We start from the raw sequence: 19,426 nt of genomic DNA on the forward strand, positions 1-19,426 counted from the left end.
AGTCAGGTGTATGACGTCTGCCATCAAGTAGAAACACCTGCCGTGATCTCTTAACCGTTTTAGGCCGTCCAGGTTTTTTAAAATCCCGCTTGTCCGGCACGGATCATCCACCTGTGGGAGGCGCTTGTCCACCTGGGCGCGCGGGTGCGGCATGGCAAATAATTTAAGCCTCAAAGGAAGAATGTCCCGTAACGCCTTGCGAAAGTGGCCAGAAAGCGCCTATATTTGCGTTCAACATAGAGGTGGTCACACTGCCCGGACCTCGCGACTCTTATATTAATATACATTATACGCACGAGGTAGCGGATGTGCGCTCATGCTCCATCTGGTGTTAGCATACCACGTCTACTACACGCTAGATGGCGGTGAGATATTTTGCTTCTTGCCGAATGAGGGCGCCAGCGATACCTTGTATGTAAACAAAGTAGTATAAGTAAAAATATACGACATCCGCGAAATGGCAGTGCCGGGATGGGGAGGGTCTTGAGGGGGGCAACGCTGGCAGTCTTGATGGTATGATTTCGGTCGGGAGGCTTGGGAGCGTTTCCTCCTCTTTTCTGAGGGGGTCCCAGGGTCGTGGCAGATGCGGGGGAGCGGGGCGCAACTTTTGGGGGTCTCACGCTGGTGGCCGAGTTCGGAAAACTGAGAAATTGGGGAAAAACCAGTAAAGTTCAGTTTGACCGTCTGGCAGCACTGTATTTTGCACATGGGTAACACACGCGACGGGAAAACTGGTGTATTCGATCACTTTCCACGGAAAAGTGTTCGCGGCGACCTGCCCCCCACCCCCCGGCTCCAATCGACAGCATTTTTTTCTCGCGGAAAAGGCGGCGGAACGGAGAATTTCGCGACAAACAGATTTCAGGTCTGGGCAGTGTGACCACCTTTGCGTTGAACGCAAGTATAGGCGCTTTCTGGTCACTTTCGCAAGGCGTTACGGGACATTCTGCGTTTTCTCCAAGGTGGTCATACTGTTTTGGCGCCGTTTTTAAAGTTTGTCCTTTATTACCTAATTACCTATTATTACCTAAGATGTCTAAATTACCAAATAATTATCAGTAATTAAAAAAAACAACTGTTAAATATAAATTAAATTGTTTCTAATTTCTTTGTATGGCGGCAGAAAATATATTTGTGGGCGTGTCAAGCATCAAACTATATATTCCCGATCTAAGAAACTATATTTTTTAAGGTTTTAATATTCCTAGGGCTAACTAACAGCTTTTACTGAAAAAAGTATTTGTATCTAACTGCAAAGAGCAAAAACAAAATTAATTAAATGAAAAAGTAGCCAAAAATTTTTAAATGTTACAAATTATAGGGAGACTAAATGAAATATATTTATTTTTTTTAATATACATATAAAATAGTTCTATATAAATAAACCTAAAATAGGATAGTACGATTTTCTTCTTGTCAATTTGAAAGTTATGCAGTGACACTCTTAAGTCTCAGTGGAATGCTTGAATATATCTCTGTGAAATAGTGAAAATTAGTTTAAATCGATTTCAAGATTGCCATCAAACCTCGTTTTAGAGCTCGTTCAACAGCATTGGAAGTCCCTCTTAATGAATTCGAAAGCTTATGGTCAGACTACATGATGGTAACCTTATATTCAGATTTATGAAATACATAGTCTCGATGCTAATTTCGCCACCTCCAATCCAGGCGAATTTTACTTCTTTTTTTTGTCATCATTCTCGACTGTTGGAGATACATTACAAATAAATATAAAAATGAGTGCCCTGATGGAAGTAAGAGCGTCTCGCGCCATAATTTGTTAAACAATCTTCTTCGTCTTATGTAATTTAAAGCAATGTTGCCAAGCCCAAAGCTGCCCCTGTAACAACTGCATGGCCTACAACTGCTTGAACGCTCGGACCGTCTTCACCTTTCTTGTCACCGTCCTCCGAATCTGGAATGCATGGACAATTTTCATATTCATTATTTATCGTTAAATTCGTTGATCATGAAAATTTTCAACGCCTCCCATTCAAAAAATAGGCTCGGTGACAAAAAACGCCAAAAAACGGCCAGCGCGGTAACAGAAAAGACAAGCCAAAAGCCTTAAATAATACAAATTTTTAAGAAAAGTTTTTGGGAAGCGCTGAAATTGAATGCATTACATTTAACTTCAGAAAACAGTCAAAGAAAATAGTTAAAAATTAAATCTGAATTTAATAGTAGTATAATTTCAGTTCTTTCACTAATTGTTAAATTGAAAATTAAACAGTCTATATTTAGATTTGATTATTAACTTACATGAAGGACCATTGACATCGCCTTGCTTGGCCATTATTAGTCCAGGTGGCCATTCATAATCATCGCGGCCACCCCACTGTAGAAAAGTACATATATATACTAGTTTATTAAACCAACTATAGGTACTCACCTTTCGGCTCTTATGCTTGTACCACGGTCCCTGTCGCGTCTCACAATACTCGTAATACGCTGAGTCCTTGGTAAACCAGACATCGTCCTTAACAAAAGCCAAACGAATCATTGCGCCAACTTTAATTATCCCGCCTATTATCGTGATAAACAAAATGGGAAGGACCTTTGGGATGAAATCGCACAGTTATAGATTAGCAGGAAACTCTCTAAAAAACGCTCCGAACAAGATTTTAAACGGTCAATTTAAATTTTTAATTTAAAAATAATATAGAAATCAAGCAAATTGAAAAAGTAGGTTTTATTAAAGATGGGTATTAACTTAAGTCCTTAAAATAATAATAATAATAATATAATCAAATATCATTGTCTAGTTTCTGAAAAAAAAACACAAAAAAGTGACATAAAATCTGCACTTCTTAGCCCATAACTTTTGTTACAGACATCCGATTTCAAAGTGGCATACCTCTAAAAACTTGTGGTTTAATCCTCTAAAAATCTGTGTTCTCAACTTGATTTGTATTTTGGGGTCGATTTTTCATAATTTTAATGATGTTACCCCTTTCCAAATATTCGAAAAATTGGTTTTCAGAAAAGTGGCCTAAAACCTGCACTTCTCAGCCCATAACTTTTCTTACAGACGTCCGATTTCAAAGTGGCATACCTCTAAATGATTGTTGTTTAATTCTCTAAAAAACTGTGTTCTCAACTTGATTTTTATTTTGGGGTCGATTTTTCATCATTTTAATGATGTTACCCCTTTCCAAATATTCGAAAAATGGCTTTGCAGAAAAGTGGCCTAAAACCTGCACATCCAAGACCATAACTTTTCTTACAGACATCCGATTTTAAAGTGGCATACCTCTAAATGATTGTGGTTTAATCCTCTAAAAATCTGTGTTCTCAACTTGATTTGTATTTTGGGGTCGATTTTTCATAATTTTAATGATGTTACCCCTTTCCAAATTTTCGAAAAATGGCTTTGCAGAAAAGTGGCCTAAAACCTGCACGTCCAAGCCCATAACTTTTCTTACAGACATCCGATTTTAAAGTGGCACACCTCTAAATGACCTCTGTGCCTCCAACTGGTCTTGAATTTTCGGTTCGATTTTATGTGATAATGAGTTAATAGAATCACCTTTCAATCGTAAATCATAAACATTTATACCATCTCAATACTTTTCAAGTGGATGAAAACGATCTCAACATCTCTTTGCACTCTATTATTTATTGTTACCTGTCTCCCTCACTCTTCCACGCGTATGCAAAGAAAAATTTTAAAGTGGTGTGTTATTTAGAAATTAAATTTTAATTTAACTGTCAAAGTTCCCGGGATTTGGATAGGTAAAACTTGTATAGCCTTTTTATAAAAGCCTAAAAGCCGTTGATAGTAAAAATACAAACATAAGTTTTAAAAATGTATGGGTGTTTCTATGCGCCAGTAGTACAATATTTCCAATTAATTACCTAAGGCTCGACAGCTAGAGTTGCAAAACATTTGATGGCAATAAATATTAAATATTAATTTTATCCCCTATCGTACCCTAAATTTTCAAAAACTATCGACACCCTTGCAGCTGTCCTCTGACGGCTGCTCGGCAACCCTGTTCGCGTGACAGCTGTCGCGAGTCTTTTGAATTCCCTTGCGCACTCTGCTTCTGAAAACGAACAGCCAACAGCATTTCGAATTCAGTTTTCAAACTGCGCAGTCGCAACCGCAAAAAGGCCGAGAACGAAATAGAATAAATAAAGGATACAATTTAGTTTCGTGTTGCTAGAACATTTCCATAAACGTTTTGGGCATATATTTATAGCATTAGCCCTTAGCATTAATTCGCGAGCTTGTTGAACAACCGGAAAAACACTATTCATTGCCATTGGCAACAACACAAAGTAAAGCCGAAAAAAGGAAGCGTAGTCAAAGCAAGTGGTGAAGGCAGTCTGAAAAAACCAAAGAAGAAGCAACGTCTCTACTTTTTTTTTGGGAAAGCCGTACAACTGCTAGAAAGTCAAATAAAAAAAAACCACAAAGGAAAACAGCTAAAAAAGTCCATTAACGCGAGTAACTGTTCTTTGAACGGCTTCAAAATTCAGATAAAGCAGGAAATGCACGCTCTTCAGGAGGGCGCCACTATGCTGCACCGCCAGCCGCCGCCGCCACCCACTTCTGGCGAGGATCACCTGCTCACCGCTGATAGTTTCTTCTATGTCCGCAGTAATCCCATGGAGAATGCGGCTGCAGCAGCCGCCGCCGCAGCAGCAGGCCTCATCGATCCGCATCACAATCGGGACTTGCACCAGGCTCTGGTGGCCTCGATAGCCAACAATGGTGTGGCCTCCATTGGCGGCGGATTGACCACAGCCGCGGTCTTGAAAAGTGCCGCCCAGCAATCGCAGCAAGCGGTACAACAGAGCCAAAACTCAGTGGTAGTATCTGCTGGACAGGATCAGCCCAATCAGGAGCAGGCCCAACAGGCGGCCCTCGCTCTGCTCAAGGAGAATGTGAATGCCTCCGCCGGGACGGGGCAAAATAATGGCAGCAACAAGAGCGGTTCCTCCGGAAGATCCACGCCCAGTTTGAGCGGAGTCAGTGGCTCTGATCCCGCACCCGGGAAACTATTCGTTGGCGGCCTCAGCTGGCAAACATCATCCGACAAGCTCAAGGAATACTTCAACATGTTTGGCACCGTCACCGATGTGCTCATCATGAAGGATCCCGTCACCCAGGTAAGCCGAAATATCCTCTATTTCTATTATTATATCTATTCCATATATGATGTACCTCCATAATCCCCTGCCTTTCGGGTTTACAGCTACCATTGATATCGGTCCCTACTCTTTGTGATTTACCTTTTGCACAGCTGCAGAACTGCAGGTTTTTGTCGCCCTCTTTGCATCCTCTCCTTTTTTCTGCCTTCCAGCAGAGGTTTAGAATTACAGTTCTTTCGGCGTTACGTGCCAAAAACAAAAGACGACCAAGAAGGAGGGGAAGAGGGAGAGGGCGACTAAAGGACCACCGAATCCAAATTTAAATAAATCAGGTTTTATATGTAGATCAGCTTGTCGGGGTTGATCAACTCGGAACTGTTTATTGAGACACAAACTTAAGAACCAATTTTCGTGTCATAATTTGTATGCAGGGTGTATCAATTTTCCTTTGAACATGCTGGCCACCATTTCCTGATAAATTTGAGGCCTTACAATTCACCTTAAAAAGCAAGGAATAAGGTTAAGATATCATAATTGCCTATTTTAAGCGTTTTCCAATTAAACTATAATTGATTATTAGTTCTTCTAAGTGGCCTTTAGTTTATTTATTTTATCTCGTAAGTAGGTTCTTAGGTAAACTATTAGATATACTATTTTTAGAGCAGAAAGCTCTTAATTTATTTGATTACTGATTGCACACAAATGCATTCCCTGAATACTTTTCAGAACACCTTGTTTCTTAGAAACGTCAAAGGTCTGCTGACAAATTATTTCGACATTCCCGATTTCTTGCGATAGGGGACTTCCCCCGAAAAACAAGAGTTATTGCAACGGAAATTGACTTTTCGAAATGCTTAATGCTTTGAGCAATTTGTCCGCTTGATAAGCGGACATTACCCAGACATCCTTCATGCATTTAGTTGGAACATACACATTTATTTCAATTCGATTATGTACAATGTGGCTCCCCAACGAAAAAGAGCGCGCGCTGCTTTTGGGCCATAAAACAGCAGCTGCCGCATTGTTCCGAGTCCTGTTCCTGCGGCGCAGCTGTTCCTGCGACCTCCGCAGCTAGGGTTCGACGTATTTGGATTCGGCACAGGACAATTCTATACGTATAGGTACACACCTGGGGTTGTTTCCGAGCCAATTGCGCAATTACGGAATGAGTCGGGCTGCCACGACTGCATGATAGGGCAGTTGTATTCGCCGCGATCGACTAACGGGGTTGTCCTGTCCCCTCAAGTAGACCCCGAAAGATATACACACACAAAACACCTTTTGTTCCTTTTCCCCCCCTTTGAAAGAGTATACAAAACAAGAAACAAACAAAAGAATGAAGAAAAACAACAGAAGCGAAAGAAAACTGGTTTACCAACTGTCTTCAGGCCTCGTATCGCCTATAAAGACGATCCTTGCGATAAGCTGGGGGAGCACTGTAGTCCATAAGAACCTAAGATCAGTCAATTATATAGCTAGTCATATGTAGTAAACTAAATGTACGAACTACTAAACATAACATAATTTTGATGAACATAAAACCACAACTGAAAGTGAGGAGTCTCGAGTCAAGGACGTGGCCGGAAGCCAATAAAGGAACCAGCGAATACCTGGCCCAGGTAGCCACGATGCCAACCACAGGATGACGAACCAGCGACGGCTTAGGTACTATTTATAAAAACAAAATCCACAAAAAGCAATCGCCAAGTACTTTAACTACTGTATAAAAAGAGAACGTTTAGCGTACTTGAATTACTCAAAACTGGCGCATCGTAACTCTCGTATTTCGTATAACTCTGAGCAATAAATATAACTGCATAATTGTACTTGTATCTCTAATTGAATGTACTCGTTCTTGTACTCCTAATCGTACTTGTACTCCGCATTGCGTACTTGGTTTGTTTTAGCGTTTCTCACCACAAAAAAAAATAAGTTTTCAACTAAAATAAAATTCCATGCATTGATTTTAAGCAAGCCTCAAAGCAAATCAAACTAACGAGTATATCTTTCATATCTTCCACCACTTTTAAACCTAGATTTCAATTCAAACTATAGTTAAGAGGCGTGCTTTACCCCCAATAATAATACTTTCCAATGCCCACGTTCCCACTTTAGCGTAAGATGGAACCGAAAATCGTCCTGGCAACTGTTGAATTGATTGTGTAACATAAATAAGAACCTTAGTTTGGCATAAATTACCCTATACATACAATATTTATTACCATATTACAAGACCCCGTAAACGCTAGACCATCTTATAAATAACCATTATGCGACATTTTGTTTGTGCGTGTTTAGTTAATGCTTTTTAATTTTCTTTGGCATATCAAATCATATAAATTAACCAACCAAATAAGTACCTCAACATTTTTTAGTTGTGTAGTTCGAATATCACTCGAGCAAATATTTTTAGTTGTGTTACGTTGTTGATTTTTTATTCTTGAGACCCTGTTTGTAACCATATTAATTGAAAGAAATCCATTATGCTTAGTAATTAGAACACGAAATCGGCATAATTTCATAAATCGAAAATATTAGGATATAACCTAGGTCCTGTATAAGTAAGTAGATAGATGTGTTTCCCTACCAATCCCCGCCAATAAATGAAGCTCATTGTTTAAAGAAAGATTTTACCTGAGGGTTAATTAATAATCTAGAAATTATATATTTTACTCTTACTATTTTATTTAGGTAGGTAGTCTTATAGTCTCTCGATTTCTCTCTGGAATTATGTATAATAAATTGTATTTCAGCCATTTGAATGTACTTTGCCCTAGGCTTAAGAAAAAATGTATTCCCCATTACTGTAATATACGTAACTGGTACAAGAAATAATACTTAGACTAAGCAACAATATCACACATTGAAGACTCATTCTTTGTAAAATCTATTAAGTAATTATTAAGCAAAACTAACCGAAGAAAACAAATTGTATGGCAAAACGGGTTTCAACAGTGCGCTTCTGACCATTTTTAGAACACATTTAGAGCATTACCACTTTTTCCAAATAACCTATCTTTAAAACAATGCGTTTTAGAACTATTCGACAACTTGTTTAATACTGAAAATAAATCTTTTAGTAATTTATTGTAAAAAATACATTTAAAAATGCAGTAATCTTTTATTCTGGCAAACTATTTACCATGTAGATTTCCTTTAAAATCTGATTATAATTGTTCTATAGTTCTAAAATGCACTGTCACCACTTCTCCACTAAAGCCTTAATATCACGTACACCATATGTAATTGCCACAAACATTTGTATCCTTGAGTTGAGTTTGCATTCAGTGCAGAATGAACGAAAGTTTTGGTATCCTCCAGTTTTCGTGTATATATCTATGCCTCCTACCTAAATATATTTGGGATATAGAGGGGTGTCGCATCAGTATGGAGAACACGTTGAATGCATATATTTCGTAATGTTTCTGTGATATATGTATGTTTCAGTTTAGCAAATGACCATATAACGATCGATCTACTTGCGTAAAAATATTGGTATTCTGTTAACAAAGCAAAAGTATCCTTAGATAAATTTTAGTTTTTAGTTAAAACATATTTTGTGTTCTTTAGACTTAAATTAAAACTTGTTTGTGTTTACACCACAATAAAAAAAAGGAAAGACAATGCGAACTTGATGAGCAAAAAGCGTAAAAACGCCACGCCAATTCAGTCGATAAAGCCATCTACATACATGCATATAAACTGTATCCGTATCTATGTTTACATATATCTATATATATATAATTTTTATATACTTGTGGAAGATTGAGTTCCGATCGACTTGATTGATTCTTACTTTGTTGGATCTTTGCTAACGTTACGTAGGACATTTTACGATTATTAATCCTAGTTATATAACTACAACATTTGCAACTTAGACTTAGACGCCTCTAACCGTGTCTTATAGTTGATAATTTATCCCAACTAATGAATCTGTGCTTATTTGTTTTTCTTCCCCACTCACACACAAATCTGCATTGAACACCTACAGCGCAGTCGCGGCTTTGGTTTCATCACATTCCAAGAACCCTGCACCGTGGAGAAGGTCCTCAAGGTGCCCATTCACACACTCGATGGCAAGAAGATCGATCCCAAGCATGCCACGCCAAAGAACCGACCTCGCCAGGCCAACAAGACCAAGAAGATATTCGTGGGCGGCGTCTCGCAGGATACCTCCGCCGAGGAGGTCAAGGCCTACTTCAGCCAGTTCGGACCCGTCGAGGAGACGGTAATGCTGATGGACCAGCAAACGAAGCGCCACCGTGGCTTTGGGTTCGTCACGTTCGAGAACGAGGATGTGGTTGATCGCGTCTGCGAGATCCACTTCCACACCATCAAGAACAAGAAGGTCGAGTGCAAGAAGGCACAGCCCAAGGAGGCGGTCACTCCAGCCGCTCAGCTCCTCCAGAAGCGCATTATGTTGGGCACATTGGGCGTACAGTTGCCCACCGCTCCGGGCCAGCTGATTGGAGGCCGTGGTGCTGGCGTCGCCACCATGAACCCGCTGGCCATGCTGCAGAACCCCGCACAGCTGCTGCAATCCCCGGCAGCCGCCGCCGCAGCCCAACAGGCCGCGCTCATATCACAGAATCCGTTTCAAGTACAAAACGCCGCCGCGGCCGCCTCGATGGCCAATCAGGCGGGCTTCGGCAAGCTGCTGACCACATATCCGCAGACAGCGCTGCATAGCGTGAGGTGAGTAGTCTGTCCGGTAAAATCTGGCACAATCCGTTTTGAAAACCCAACTAATAGAAGGCTTTCCCCCTTTTAGGTATGCACCCTACTCGATCCCTGCCAGCGCCGCCACTGCCAATGCCGCCTTGATGCAGGCCCATCAGGCGCAGAGCGTGGCCGCCGCTGCCCACCATCACCAGCAACAGCAGCAGCATCACCACCAGCAGCAGCAAACCCACAACGCCCATGTGGCCGCTGCCCAGCAGCAGCAACAGAACCACCACAACGCCGTCTCGAATTCCGCTTCGCAGGCGCACTCGGCAGCAGCGGCTGCCGCTCTGGCGGCTAACGCGGCGAATGGTGCAGGTGCTGGAGCCCACAGCTTGGCCGCTGCCGCCCAGCAGGCGGGGCTGATGGCCGGCAATCCGCTGAATGCCGCTGCTGCCGCCGCTGCTGCCAATCCGGCGGCTGCCTACTCCAACTATGCACTGGCTAACGTTGACATGTCTAGCTTCCAGGGCGTCGATTGGAGCACCATGTACGGCATGGGCATGTATGTCTAAGACACGGGTCTGTTTGGTAACTTGAATGAAACACTCACCACACACCACCACCCCTTAGTTGTAGAACCATTCAAAATCCACATGGTCCCATCCATAAATATTCATAGAACCACGCAGAAACACACTCATTCGAAGTTGGTTTTCCTTTGAGTTTGGCTTAGTTGGTAGTCCGATAAACGGAAGGCAAGTTAAGTATTATATTTAAGGCGCCCTCGGGCGAGTTTAATAAATGCTAATTAACATATAAATATATAACAAATCATTTATATGTTAGTTAGTATCGGACTACTTATAGGCAACGAAAAAAAAGAAAACAAAAGGAAGCAAAGCAAAGCGAATTCAAGGAAAAACAAAATTCAAAACCAAAAAGCAAAAATTACAGAGCGATAGAGAAGCAAAAGAAGGAAAACACATTAAAAAACCACCGATTGTGATTGCGTTTAAATGTAGCCGTTAATATATAATTTTTAGTGCATAATATAAAACCATTAAACCTAAAACTAAATTAAAATAAACATAAATAAAACACTAAAAGTAAATATAAATACATATTTATAAAAAGCAAGAGCAAGGAATGCATCTTATAAGCTAATTCACGCTCGTTTAATCAAGAAAGGCGCTCACTAATTGAAAATCGAAGAATTTTGAAATTTTTTTTGGAGCCCTAAACTCAGTAATTGAAAATCGAAGAATTTTCTAATTTGTTTTGGAGGCCTAAACTCAACTGAAATGAAAGAGAAACTCCTGCAAGGGCAGTATTAATTAACTGAATGAAACTGCAAAAGAAAACATTTTGCTCAAGACAAAGAGTTATTAATTAATGTTTAAACCAAGCTAACGCAACTAAAGCGATTAAACGTAATCGAAACTATTATTTTAGAAGTTTAGTTGAGTTCGAATTTAATTCACCCAGCATAGATTAAAAGAACAGATTTAACCAATCACCAACGGACATCACCAACTCTTTTACACGAAACTCCCTCCCATTCTCCATTCTTGTATTTCTTCAACTCTGTTCTTTGTACTTAATAATATAGTAATACGAAAACCACAATGAACAAAACAAATTTTTGTGGTGTTCTGAGTGTGCGACTCTTGATTTATATTTAAAACTAGTTTAGTTCCCATTCAATCTCAATCATTTGTAGCAAGTAACTTAATAACATTTGTTGAACATTTTGGCATTTGCTTATTATTATTATAGTTTTGACCGCCTGAGACTAGCGGCTTCATTTTTAGTTTATAAGAAATTCAAGTGAAAACAAGTCTTTAGGGCAGTACTAATCCCCTAGATTTTCCAACCTTTTCCAACTCGTATTTCAATTGCATAACCATCCAAACAACTCATAAACCAGGTAACATTATTTTACTGTAGCTTATTATTTTAAATGGCACAATTTTAGTTCTTAATATTATTTTGTAATTACCCTTATCTGTAGCATTTGCATTTGATTTTGCATTCGACAAATACTTCACCAATTGAAAAACAAGAAAAGAGGTCGAAATAAAAAGAAACCCGTGAAAACTTCCTGGATAGTTATGTATTTGTCTCATTTAATTCGCTTGCATGTTTGAAGTTTAATTTTAATTCCTAGTTATCATTTGGAAAGTAATTTTTTGCGTATGTAAATATCTAGTTTATATACACTCATACAAACATTATATGGAAAACAATGAAACATTTGAAGTAATTTTTGTGTTTAATAAAATCCAACGAACAAAACAACAAACAACTTTGCCATGAGTTGAGCAAACATTTGTGTTTTCTTATGATTTGATTAATTTGATTGTAAATATTTGATCACATACCGTATTATTTGATTTGATTTACCTCGTAAACCACACTCTTGTATCTGTTGTTGTGCTGTGCTGTCTTTCTCTCTATTTATCTGCTCCTCTCACCCATGTGTAGACTTTATTAAATTTCGATGCATTTGCCAGTACCAAAAAGTAAATGAATGTGCGATTGTGCAGAATTGTTTTAAATTCCTGTAGACTTTCGCCTCGAGGGGTGAGTATGTATTGATGATGTATTATTCGTTTTCGTATACCAAAGATTTTGCATATTAACCAAAATGATTTTAACATTTGCTGGGCTGAATTCGAGTCTTGGGAACCATCTTCATATGCAGAAACTAATTTATTTATTTATTGTTTATGCTTAAGACTCTAACACATTCCACACATGCTATGGTGCCATTTACTTATCAATATTAATATTTATAATTTTTTAAACTCCTCTGTCAGATCTCGATCTCAGAAAAATTGCTTTTAGCTTAAGATTGATTTTACCCTGCCAAACCAAAAAAAAATACGTTAAATTCCTTTTGATTACGTACACACATTTTGTTCTATTGACATAATTTTTAAAACAAACCAAATAAAAAAAGTATATTTAATTACTGCATTTTTCACTTATTTATACTAGCCAATAAAGCAAGAAGTCAAAAAATGCTTTTAAAATGCCTATGTTAACTGTATACTTGGAAAAAATTATAATTTATGATTATTTTTCCGTTAGCTTCAACATTTATTCAGTGCGAGAAATAAGGAAATTACTTAGTTATTTGTTCTTGTAACAGTTGCAACAGTCTGAATTCGATATAATAAACAACATACCACTTATATCCAATGAAATGTTTTGTTTCCCATTCTCGTACCAAAGATATATACCCAAAGTAGAAGCTTGCTAATTTTGAAATATAGTTACCAGATCGAACATACATATATAGCGCCCTCTCTATAAATATATACATATACATATATCTATTTTTTGATTACCAATATTAATAGTTGAATTGCTCAATATGGAAGGCTGGTTGATATGTAAAGTAAGAAATTCGAAAATTCCAAATCGAAATCTTTGCGAAAACGGAAGCTGAATGAGACTTTTAGTTGATTGAAAAAACAATTACATTTGAAGAACGAACCATTTCAAGCCTATCAGCCAGCCACCAAAAATCTTTTTTTCGTGTCGTATAAAGTCGTCGTCAAGAGTTTTTATATTCTGTGCAAAAATACATAGTTGATTTTTAATCAATATTTAGCCGGCCAAATACTACATAAAGAACTTGCTGTAATATAATTCCAACATTACACACTGCGAATTGAAGTTTTTAGTTTTGTTTTAATCGTAGGATTACCAACTTATTGACATACAACATATTTAGATAAACATAGTTATTTATTCCTATATAATAGATACATATATACACACATTTATGAAACAAAACGCATGATGAAACATGTACAGTAGTCAATTGAGTAACATCCTTTATATATACAACGGCAATCTCCAAAATAGTGCAGAGAGAACCCCATATCATCTGTCACAGTTCTTTCCCCAGCCGAGATCCCAGAAGTCCCCCATTAGCAAGGCATTAGCATTAACTACATACGTATACCTACATCATACACACATACATCATATGACAATAAGATCAACTGTGTTTCAGCATTCAAGTGTCAGTATTCGTAAACCAAATTACCTATCAAACTGAGCAAAGTACTTATACTATATAATCGACATGGAAATCAATCCGAGGGAACCTTTTGGATTTGGATTTCGATTGGAAATCGGTTTTAGAAATTTGAATAGTTGGTTTAGATAGCCTTGAAATATGCTCTCACGAGCAACTCAAGTGGCGAAAACTTTATAGATATTTACATGCATATATACAGATAGATACAGATACATATATATACACACATACGATGATATTTAGCAAGACCGTGATATATTCAATTAGTAAAACCAAAACAAAAAATTATATATTATATGTATATATCAATTATATATTGAGGCGTCTCTCAAAATGTGTCAAATTGCATACTAAGAGTAGAATTTTTGGTATACCCAGGAAAAACCAGGGAGGAAAAGTAAACATTTCATCAACTGTTGTTGTGAAGGCTACAAAACAACGCATATCACTTTGATGGTGTCAAAACCAGAAGTTTTCGAGATTTACCCTAGAAAACTACACAAACTGAACTTGTGGATAGAGAGGTTTTCTGAAGGATACTCCAGGAAATCTTCCTAAATAATCACCCAAATTGTGAAAACCACGCAAACATCGAGTTTTCATTTTGGATATTGTTTTAGATGACCGATTACGATTGCATCCCATAAGTAGTGTTGATTTCAGTGACTAATGAGGACCAAATTTTTAGCTAAATTCACAAATCAGGTTACTAGATCATAAAAAAAGTGAAACCCCAATTAAACTAGTTTAATTAGACCCTTTTTTATTTCCTGAACTGGCATTTTTGGCTTCTTGCTTATTGTTTGGCGTTGTTGTTTTTCTTATCAACCAAGCGCTATGAAAAACTGACACTAATACAACCAAACACACACCAACACACTCTCAACAAGCTAGTCAATTGATGTGCATAGGCACAAACTAATTCTTTAAAAACAAATGCAGAAAGTGGTAAGTAATATGTGAAAAATCAACAATAAATGTATAAGGTAAAATAAAAACCAACAAATCGAACGTACACAATAAAATTTAAAAGCAATTATTTCCCTCGACTAACCCTGGGTAATATAAAAACCACAAAACATATAAATCACATTAAAAATGCTCCAAGAAACCTTTAATTTATCGTATTGAGAATTAGTTAATAAGCTTAACATTAAGTCCAAGTGTTAAATAATTTTGAAGCAATGCGTACAAAGTATTCGAGGGATACTTTGACGAACAAGCTATATATTTATCGATTGCAAAAATTATATTAAATGCATAATGTATTAATAAGAAACAGTGAATGGCTACTTTTGCTCATTTCAAATGCTTAACGAAATGCTAAAATCAAAGACAAAACAAGTCGTATTCAAACCTAATTTAAGTGTTAAGCAGGAAGAATTCAAATATACTACAGAAAAATTCACAAAAACCAAAAATATATATATATATTTAAAGAAGAAACATGTTTTCTTATATAGCAAGGAAGGATGTTTTCTTTTACTGGCTCGTAACATATCACTTATACTGAGCTATATTTTGAAGAGAAAAGAAAATCGAAACGAACGAATTCAACACCAAGTTCAACTAAATACAACCGATAATTTTTTTAAAAGGGCTAAATAAAAGAAAAATCAAATACTGAGGTGAGTAAAATTTTAGCAGAAAGCCTTGCTAAGACTTTCCTAAACGAAAACATAACTTAGACTCGTCTTCCAGCAACTAATTGACATGAAAAAAGTTCTTACACCAATAGTGACAACGGGAGAAATAAAATTTAGGGAAAATGAAATTCATTTATATTTTGTCGAACACCCCCGATGATTTCGAAACAATTTCAAGGGGCAGACCGAGCTCAGCTTTTGGCTATACTTGTTACACGTAATCAATCAGTACAATTTTTGCAACGAGGAATTTTAAACGAAAATAACCTTTTAAAGAGTAAACGGTATAGAGCCTTGTTTTGGATCTTGATTTCAGGTTCTCCCGCTTATTATGCTCCCCTAACAAAAATCGCTTTGACCTTTCACTACAAAAAGCACAGACGGGTGGAAAACTCTTCTTACTAACTGTTGTAAATTTGTTTCTCCAAGAATCGGAATGAGGGTCAAGCAAAAGTAAAACAAACTATATAATCGATAAGCAAGTGCATTATATTGAACGATTTGGTAAACAATTTGAGGGCTAGACATAAGTTTTCACATATATATATATATATACAAAAAACGATATAACTTTTAGGCCATAAGCAGTATGAACCCTTTGAATTGAGAGTGGCTTGGGCTGAGAATCGTATCCATAGATCAGAAAGTATCCAGTTCTACTATAACAGCCAACCTTATATACATTAGTTTACGAGATGGTTTTTATTTGATTAGCTTGTAACGAGAAACGAATTAATTATATACAACACCCTGTATCTTGTAACTGTAAAATGTAATTGCTGTCGCTCTATTTCTCGCTCTATACTTGTAGCGATGTTTAGACACCCATATATATATTATACTGAAACACAATATAGAATTCTTTCGATATATACAAAGGACATGTAAACGGTATTTACTCTTTTAGCCCAAAAACCCCTAGTTCCAAACCGTGAAAATTCAAACAAATTGCTGACAAAAAAATATAATGTGAACCCTTTGTGTAATTTTCCTATTGAAAAACTTCGTGGCATAAACCCTTTTTGAATTGAATTGAAATGAATAAACGAAATGTGAAAGAAAATTTTACAAATAGAACCTTTGTATTTGATTTGAAATAAAATGGAATAAGATTTAAATAACATCTGGAAAAGTATGTTTGTAATTTGAAAGTAGTTTGCACGAAATAATTTTTTCCTGTATAATGCACAAAAACTGAAGTGTCTGTATAACATATTGTATTGTTAATGTTTAGCGTAAGACTAGCTGTAATTAAATATATATACTCGTACTTAATTAGTTCATAGTTGAATTAGAAACCACCGTCATATTAGACTTTGTAAAGTGTACTCGTATAACGTACACGTCGTTTCGAACTTGGTACCACGTAACTGTAATCGTAAAAGTAATGGTAAATTTACTCATTTAGTAACATCGATATTGATTATAAACAACTCACTTTATTATCTAGCCTCTGAACTTTAGTTTGTTATTTTAATTTTATATCCGGTGCTCAAAGTTAATTTTTGTATGAATTGGGTTTAGATTTATTGGTTCGGAATATGGATATACACATATATGTATACAATATATTATTTAATTAGATATATATATTTATTTTATTAGATTTTCCGAATATTTAAAAACCCTTTTTTAGATTCAAATTCTACAGATAGATGTTTAAAACAATGGAGGAACATTTAATTATCCTTAATTTAAATTACTTAGATCTTTCCAAATTTATCATTTGAGAACCGGCTATATATTTTCTTTTATTTAATTCTAGTGTATGATACTCATGCTTTTAGTGCAGTACTTACAGCATTATTATATCCATCATTCTGATTTGTATATAAATTAAACTGAGGTATCAGATTCTACTTTTTAATCTATATTTTTATTGCTTTACCTTAAGCTTAAACACACAGAAGGCAATGCATGGTTTATGATATACAGAAATATCTTAACTGAGATCAATGATCAGAAAGCAAAAAGCTAAGAAAACGGTATTTAAATAAATACTTATGCGACAATACCCTTTTTGTGTGAACTTAAAGTTTATTAGAGATTATCCTCTAAGCAAAAGGTAAATCATATGATTCAACAATTAACAGTCAGATATTATAGGAGCGAGGACAACTTATAAGCAATATATATACATACATATATAACTTTGATACCGATGTGTTAATGTTGAGGCAAACTCAAGTAATAGATACATATAAAAATATATATATTTGTATTTTAAAGATGTGCTGCCGTGAGCGCGATCTTGAACATTAAAATGACGACCCAAGAAGCTAACACTAGATCCTAAGCGCCAAGTTGAAATATGAACCAATTTAATGATACTCTGATACACACTGTGTTGGTCGTAATAAGAAAAGCATATATACGGAGAATACGGTTAAAATCTCAAGCAAAATTTAGTGTTTTACGTTGCAAGTGTTTATGCAATACAAAATTATATACAAAAGCAGCGATAAAGTCTAAGATTTCGAGAAGTTTTCGGAATTCTGTTCCCAAAGTTGGTTGCTCTTAGCTTCTTATGCAGTATAAATAAAATATTATTGAAACTTATATATTATACAAAGTATTTATAGATAACGTATAGATTTGACTAGAGCGTAGTACATACATGCACACTCATTCACACAGAAAGACAAACATCAGTTGGTATTGTGTAATCTTGAATTTGCGTAAAAATTTGCTGTTTGACCCACACGAAACTCAAACCAAACTCATCTTAAATGTTGCAGCGTATTAATATAATTAATTATATATATATAATATAAACATATATACCACAATAAATGTTTCACATAAAATAATTTGCTCTGTAGTTTCAACCAACTTAATTTCTGTACATTTTCCACACCCTACACACATAATATGATTTTGTACTTATGAATCTTGCGCGTAGTTAGTCTGGTAAAATTGTCTTTCGTTATTAATATTTTAACAAATACACAAATTATGAATTTGTTTTAAATTTGGCACTTATTAACTAACGGAATCTTCTATAGATCTAGATAGTATATTGACACCTCTTGCCACAACTTTTAAATAGCTTAGATTAATAACAAATAATAAACCCTTTCAGTTATTGGTTGGATGTGGTAAGTCTGGGCTGGGGGTTTCTAACTATACACATCAGATCATATCACTTACCCCCCAATGGTGCATGACGGCTTTCTTCGAGAACACACAAGGATCATCATCTATGAACGGTACGAGGTTCTCTGCAAAGGAAACGGAGTTTCAGATCGCCGCGACCTAAATTGGATGCTCCTTATTTCGGTACTTACTCCTGAGTAGTAAAGTGCGGCTTGATGCTGGTGGCTGCAACTGCAAATTGGGTCAGAAGGAGAGGTCAAGGATTTGAACAGGCCCTCCTTTCGTAAACATGGCTTACCTTTGGCACTAGAAGTAGTGGAGCTCGTCTTCGGAGAGCAAGAGTTGTAAGACGAAGCGCCATTCTTAATAAAATCGGCAATCCAATAAAATAATTTTTGGAATTTAGTTGAAAAAATTTCGTAATAGATTTTCCGAAATGGAGTAGTGTGTTCTAATCCACTTGAAATTTGGTTGTAGACTAATATTTGTCAATTAGATATTTTTGACGTTGTTTTCTATCGTGCTATCTAAATTTTTTGGGCTTGAAAAAACAGCCAGTGCAACAGCGACCTAAACTTTAAACCTATTTAACTTTGTTTATGAGTAATGATTAAAACATATTTTAAATAAAATATTACAAATTTAATTTATTATAAATGTATATTTTGTATGACTTTTGGAGGACAAACTTCTAAATAAATAAAACTGATATAACTATTCTTAAATAAAATGCATTTCTCTAAAAAGGGTGGTAATTGAAAATAATATTTGCAGCGGACAGGTAAGATTGCATTTTTTAATGTCGTAAGCTACATTGATTGGTAATTGAAAAATATTGCACTTGCAAGGAGGAATAACACAATTC

At 36.4% G+C, this 19,426-nt stretch overlaps 2 protein-coding genes across 7 annotated transcripts in view; one reads left to right on the plus strand and one right to left on the minus strand.

Annotated features, from left to right (window-relative positions):
- LOC108046785 (heterogeneous nuclear ribonucleoprotein D-like) overlaps positions 1-16,533 on the plus strand; it is a 106,134-nt gene extending 89,601 nt beyond the window's left edge. For all 5 annotated transcript variants that reach the window (XM_017126664.2, XM_017126667.2, XM_017126668.2 and 2 more), the window contains 3 exons: positions 4,608-5,118; positions 9,092-9,795; positions 9,872-16,533. In XM_017126664.2, coding sequence (XP_016982153.1) covers positions 4,608-5,118; positions 9,092-9,795; positions 9,872-10,337 — 1,681 coding nt within the window. In that variant the 3' untranslated portion in view covers positions 10,338-16,533. The remainder of the gene's footprint in view (positions 1-4,607; positions 5,119-9,091; positions 9,796-9,871) is intronic.
- On the minus strand, positions 1,450-19,137 carry LOC108046787. Of its 2 annotated transcripts, none has more exons than XM_017126671.2 (6): positions 18,860-19,137; positions 18,753-18,792; positions 18,616-18,686; positions 2,393-2,557; positions 2,263-2,338; positions 1,450-1,704 (listed from the first exon to the last, which is right to left on the minus strand). In XM_017126671.2, the coding sequence occupies exons 1-6, from the start codon at positions 18,920-18,922 to the stop codon at positions 1,676-1,678; spliced, it is 444 nt and encodes a 147-aa protein (XP_016982160.1). In that variant the 5' UTR covers positions 18,923-19,137; the 3' UTR covers positions 1,450-1,675. The 2 variants fall into 2 exon arrangements, with proteins under 2 accessions (XP_016982160.1, XP_016982159.1); XM_017126670.2 differs by having other exon boundaries at positions 1,450-1,915; positions 18,860-19,136.
- Positions 19,138-19,426: the final 289 nt, after the last annotated feature.

The sequence above is a fragment of the Drosophila rhopaloa genome, unplaced genomic scaffold (assembly GCF_018152115.1).
Source record: "Drosophila rhopaloa isolate 14029-0021.01 unplaced genomic scaffold, ASM1815211v1 contig_167, whole genome shotgun sequence".
Lineage (NCBI taxonomy): Eukaryota > Metazoa > Arthropoda > Insecta > Diptera > Drosophilidae > Drosophila > Drosophila rhopaloa.

Bases quoted from the DNA above. Each gene is read 5' to 3' on its own strand.
- LOC108046787 (XM_017126670.2), bottom strand. From the start codon at position 18,922: ATGGCGCTTCGTCTTACAACTCTTGCTCTCCGAAGACGAGCTCCACTA. The intron at 18,793-18,859 runs GTAAGCCATGTT...CCCAATTTGCAG, and splicing joins CACTACTTCTAGTGCCAAAG to TTGCAGCCACCAGCATCAAG. The intron at 2,339-2,392 runs GTGAGTACCTAT...ACTTTTCTACAG, and splicing joins ACAAGCATAAGAGCCGAAAG to TGGGGTGGCCGCGATGATTA.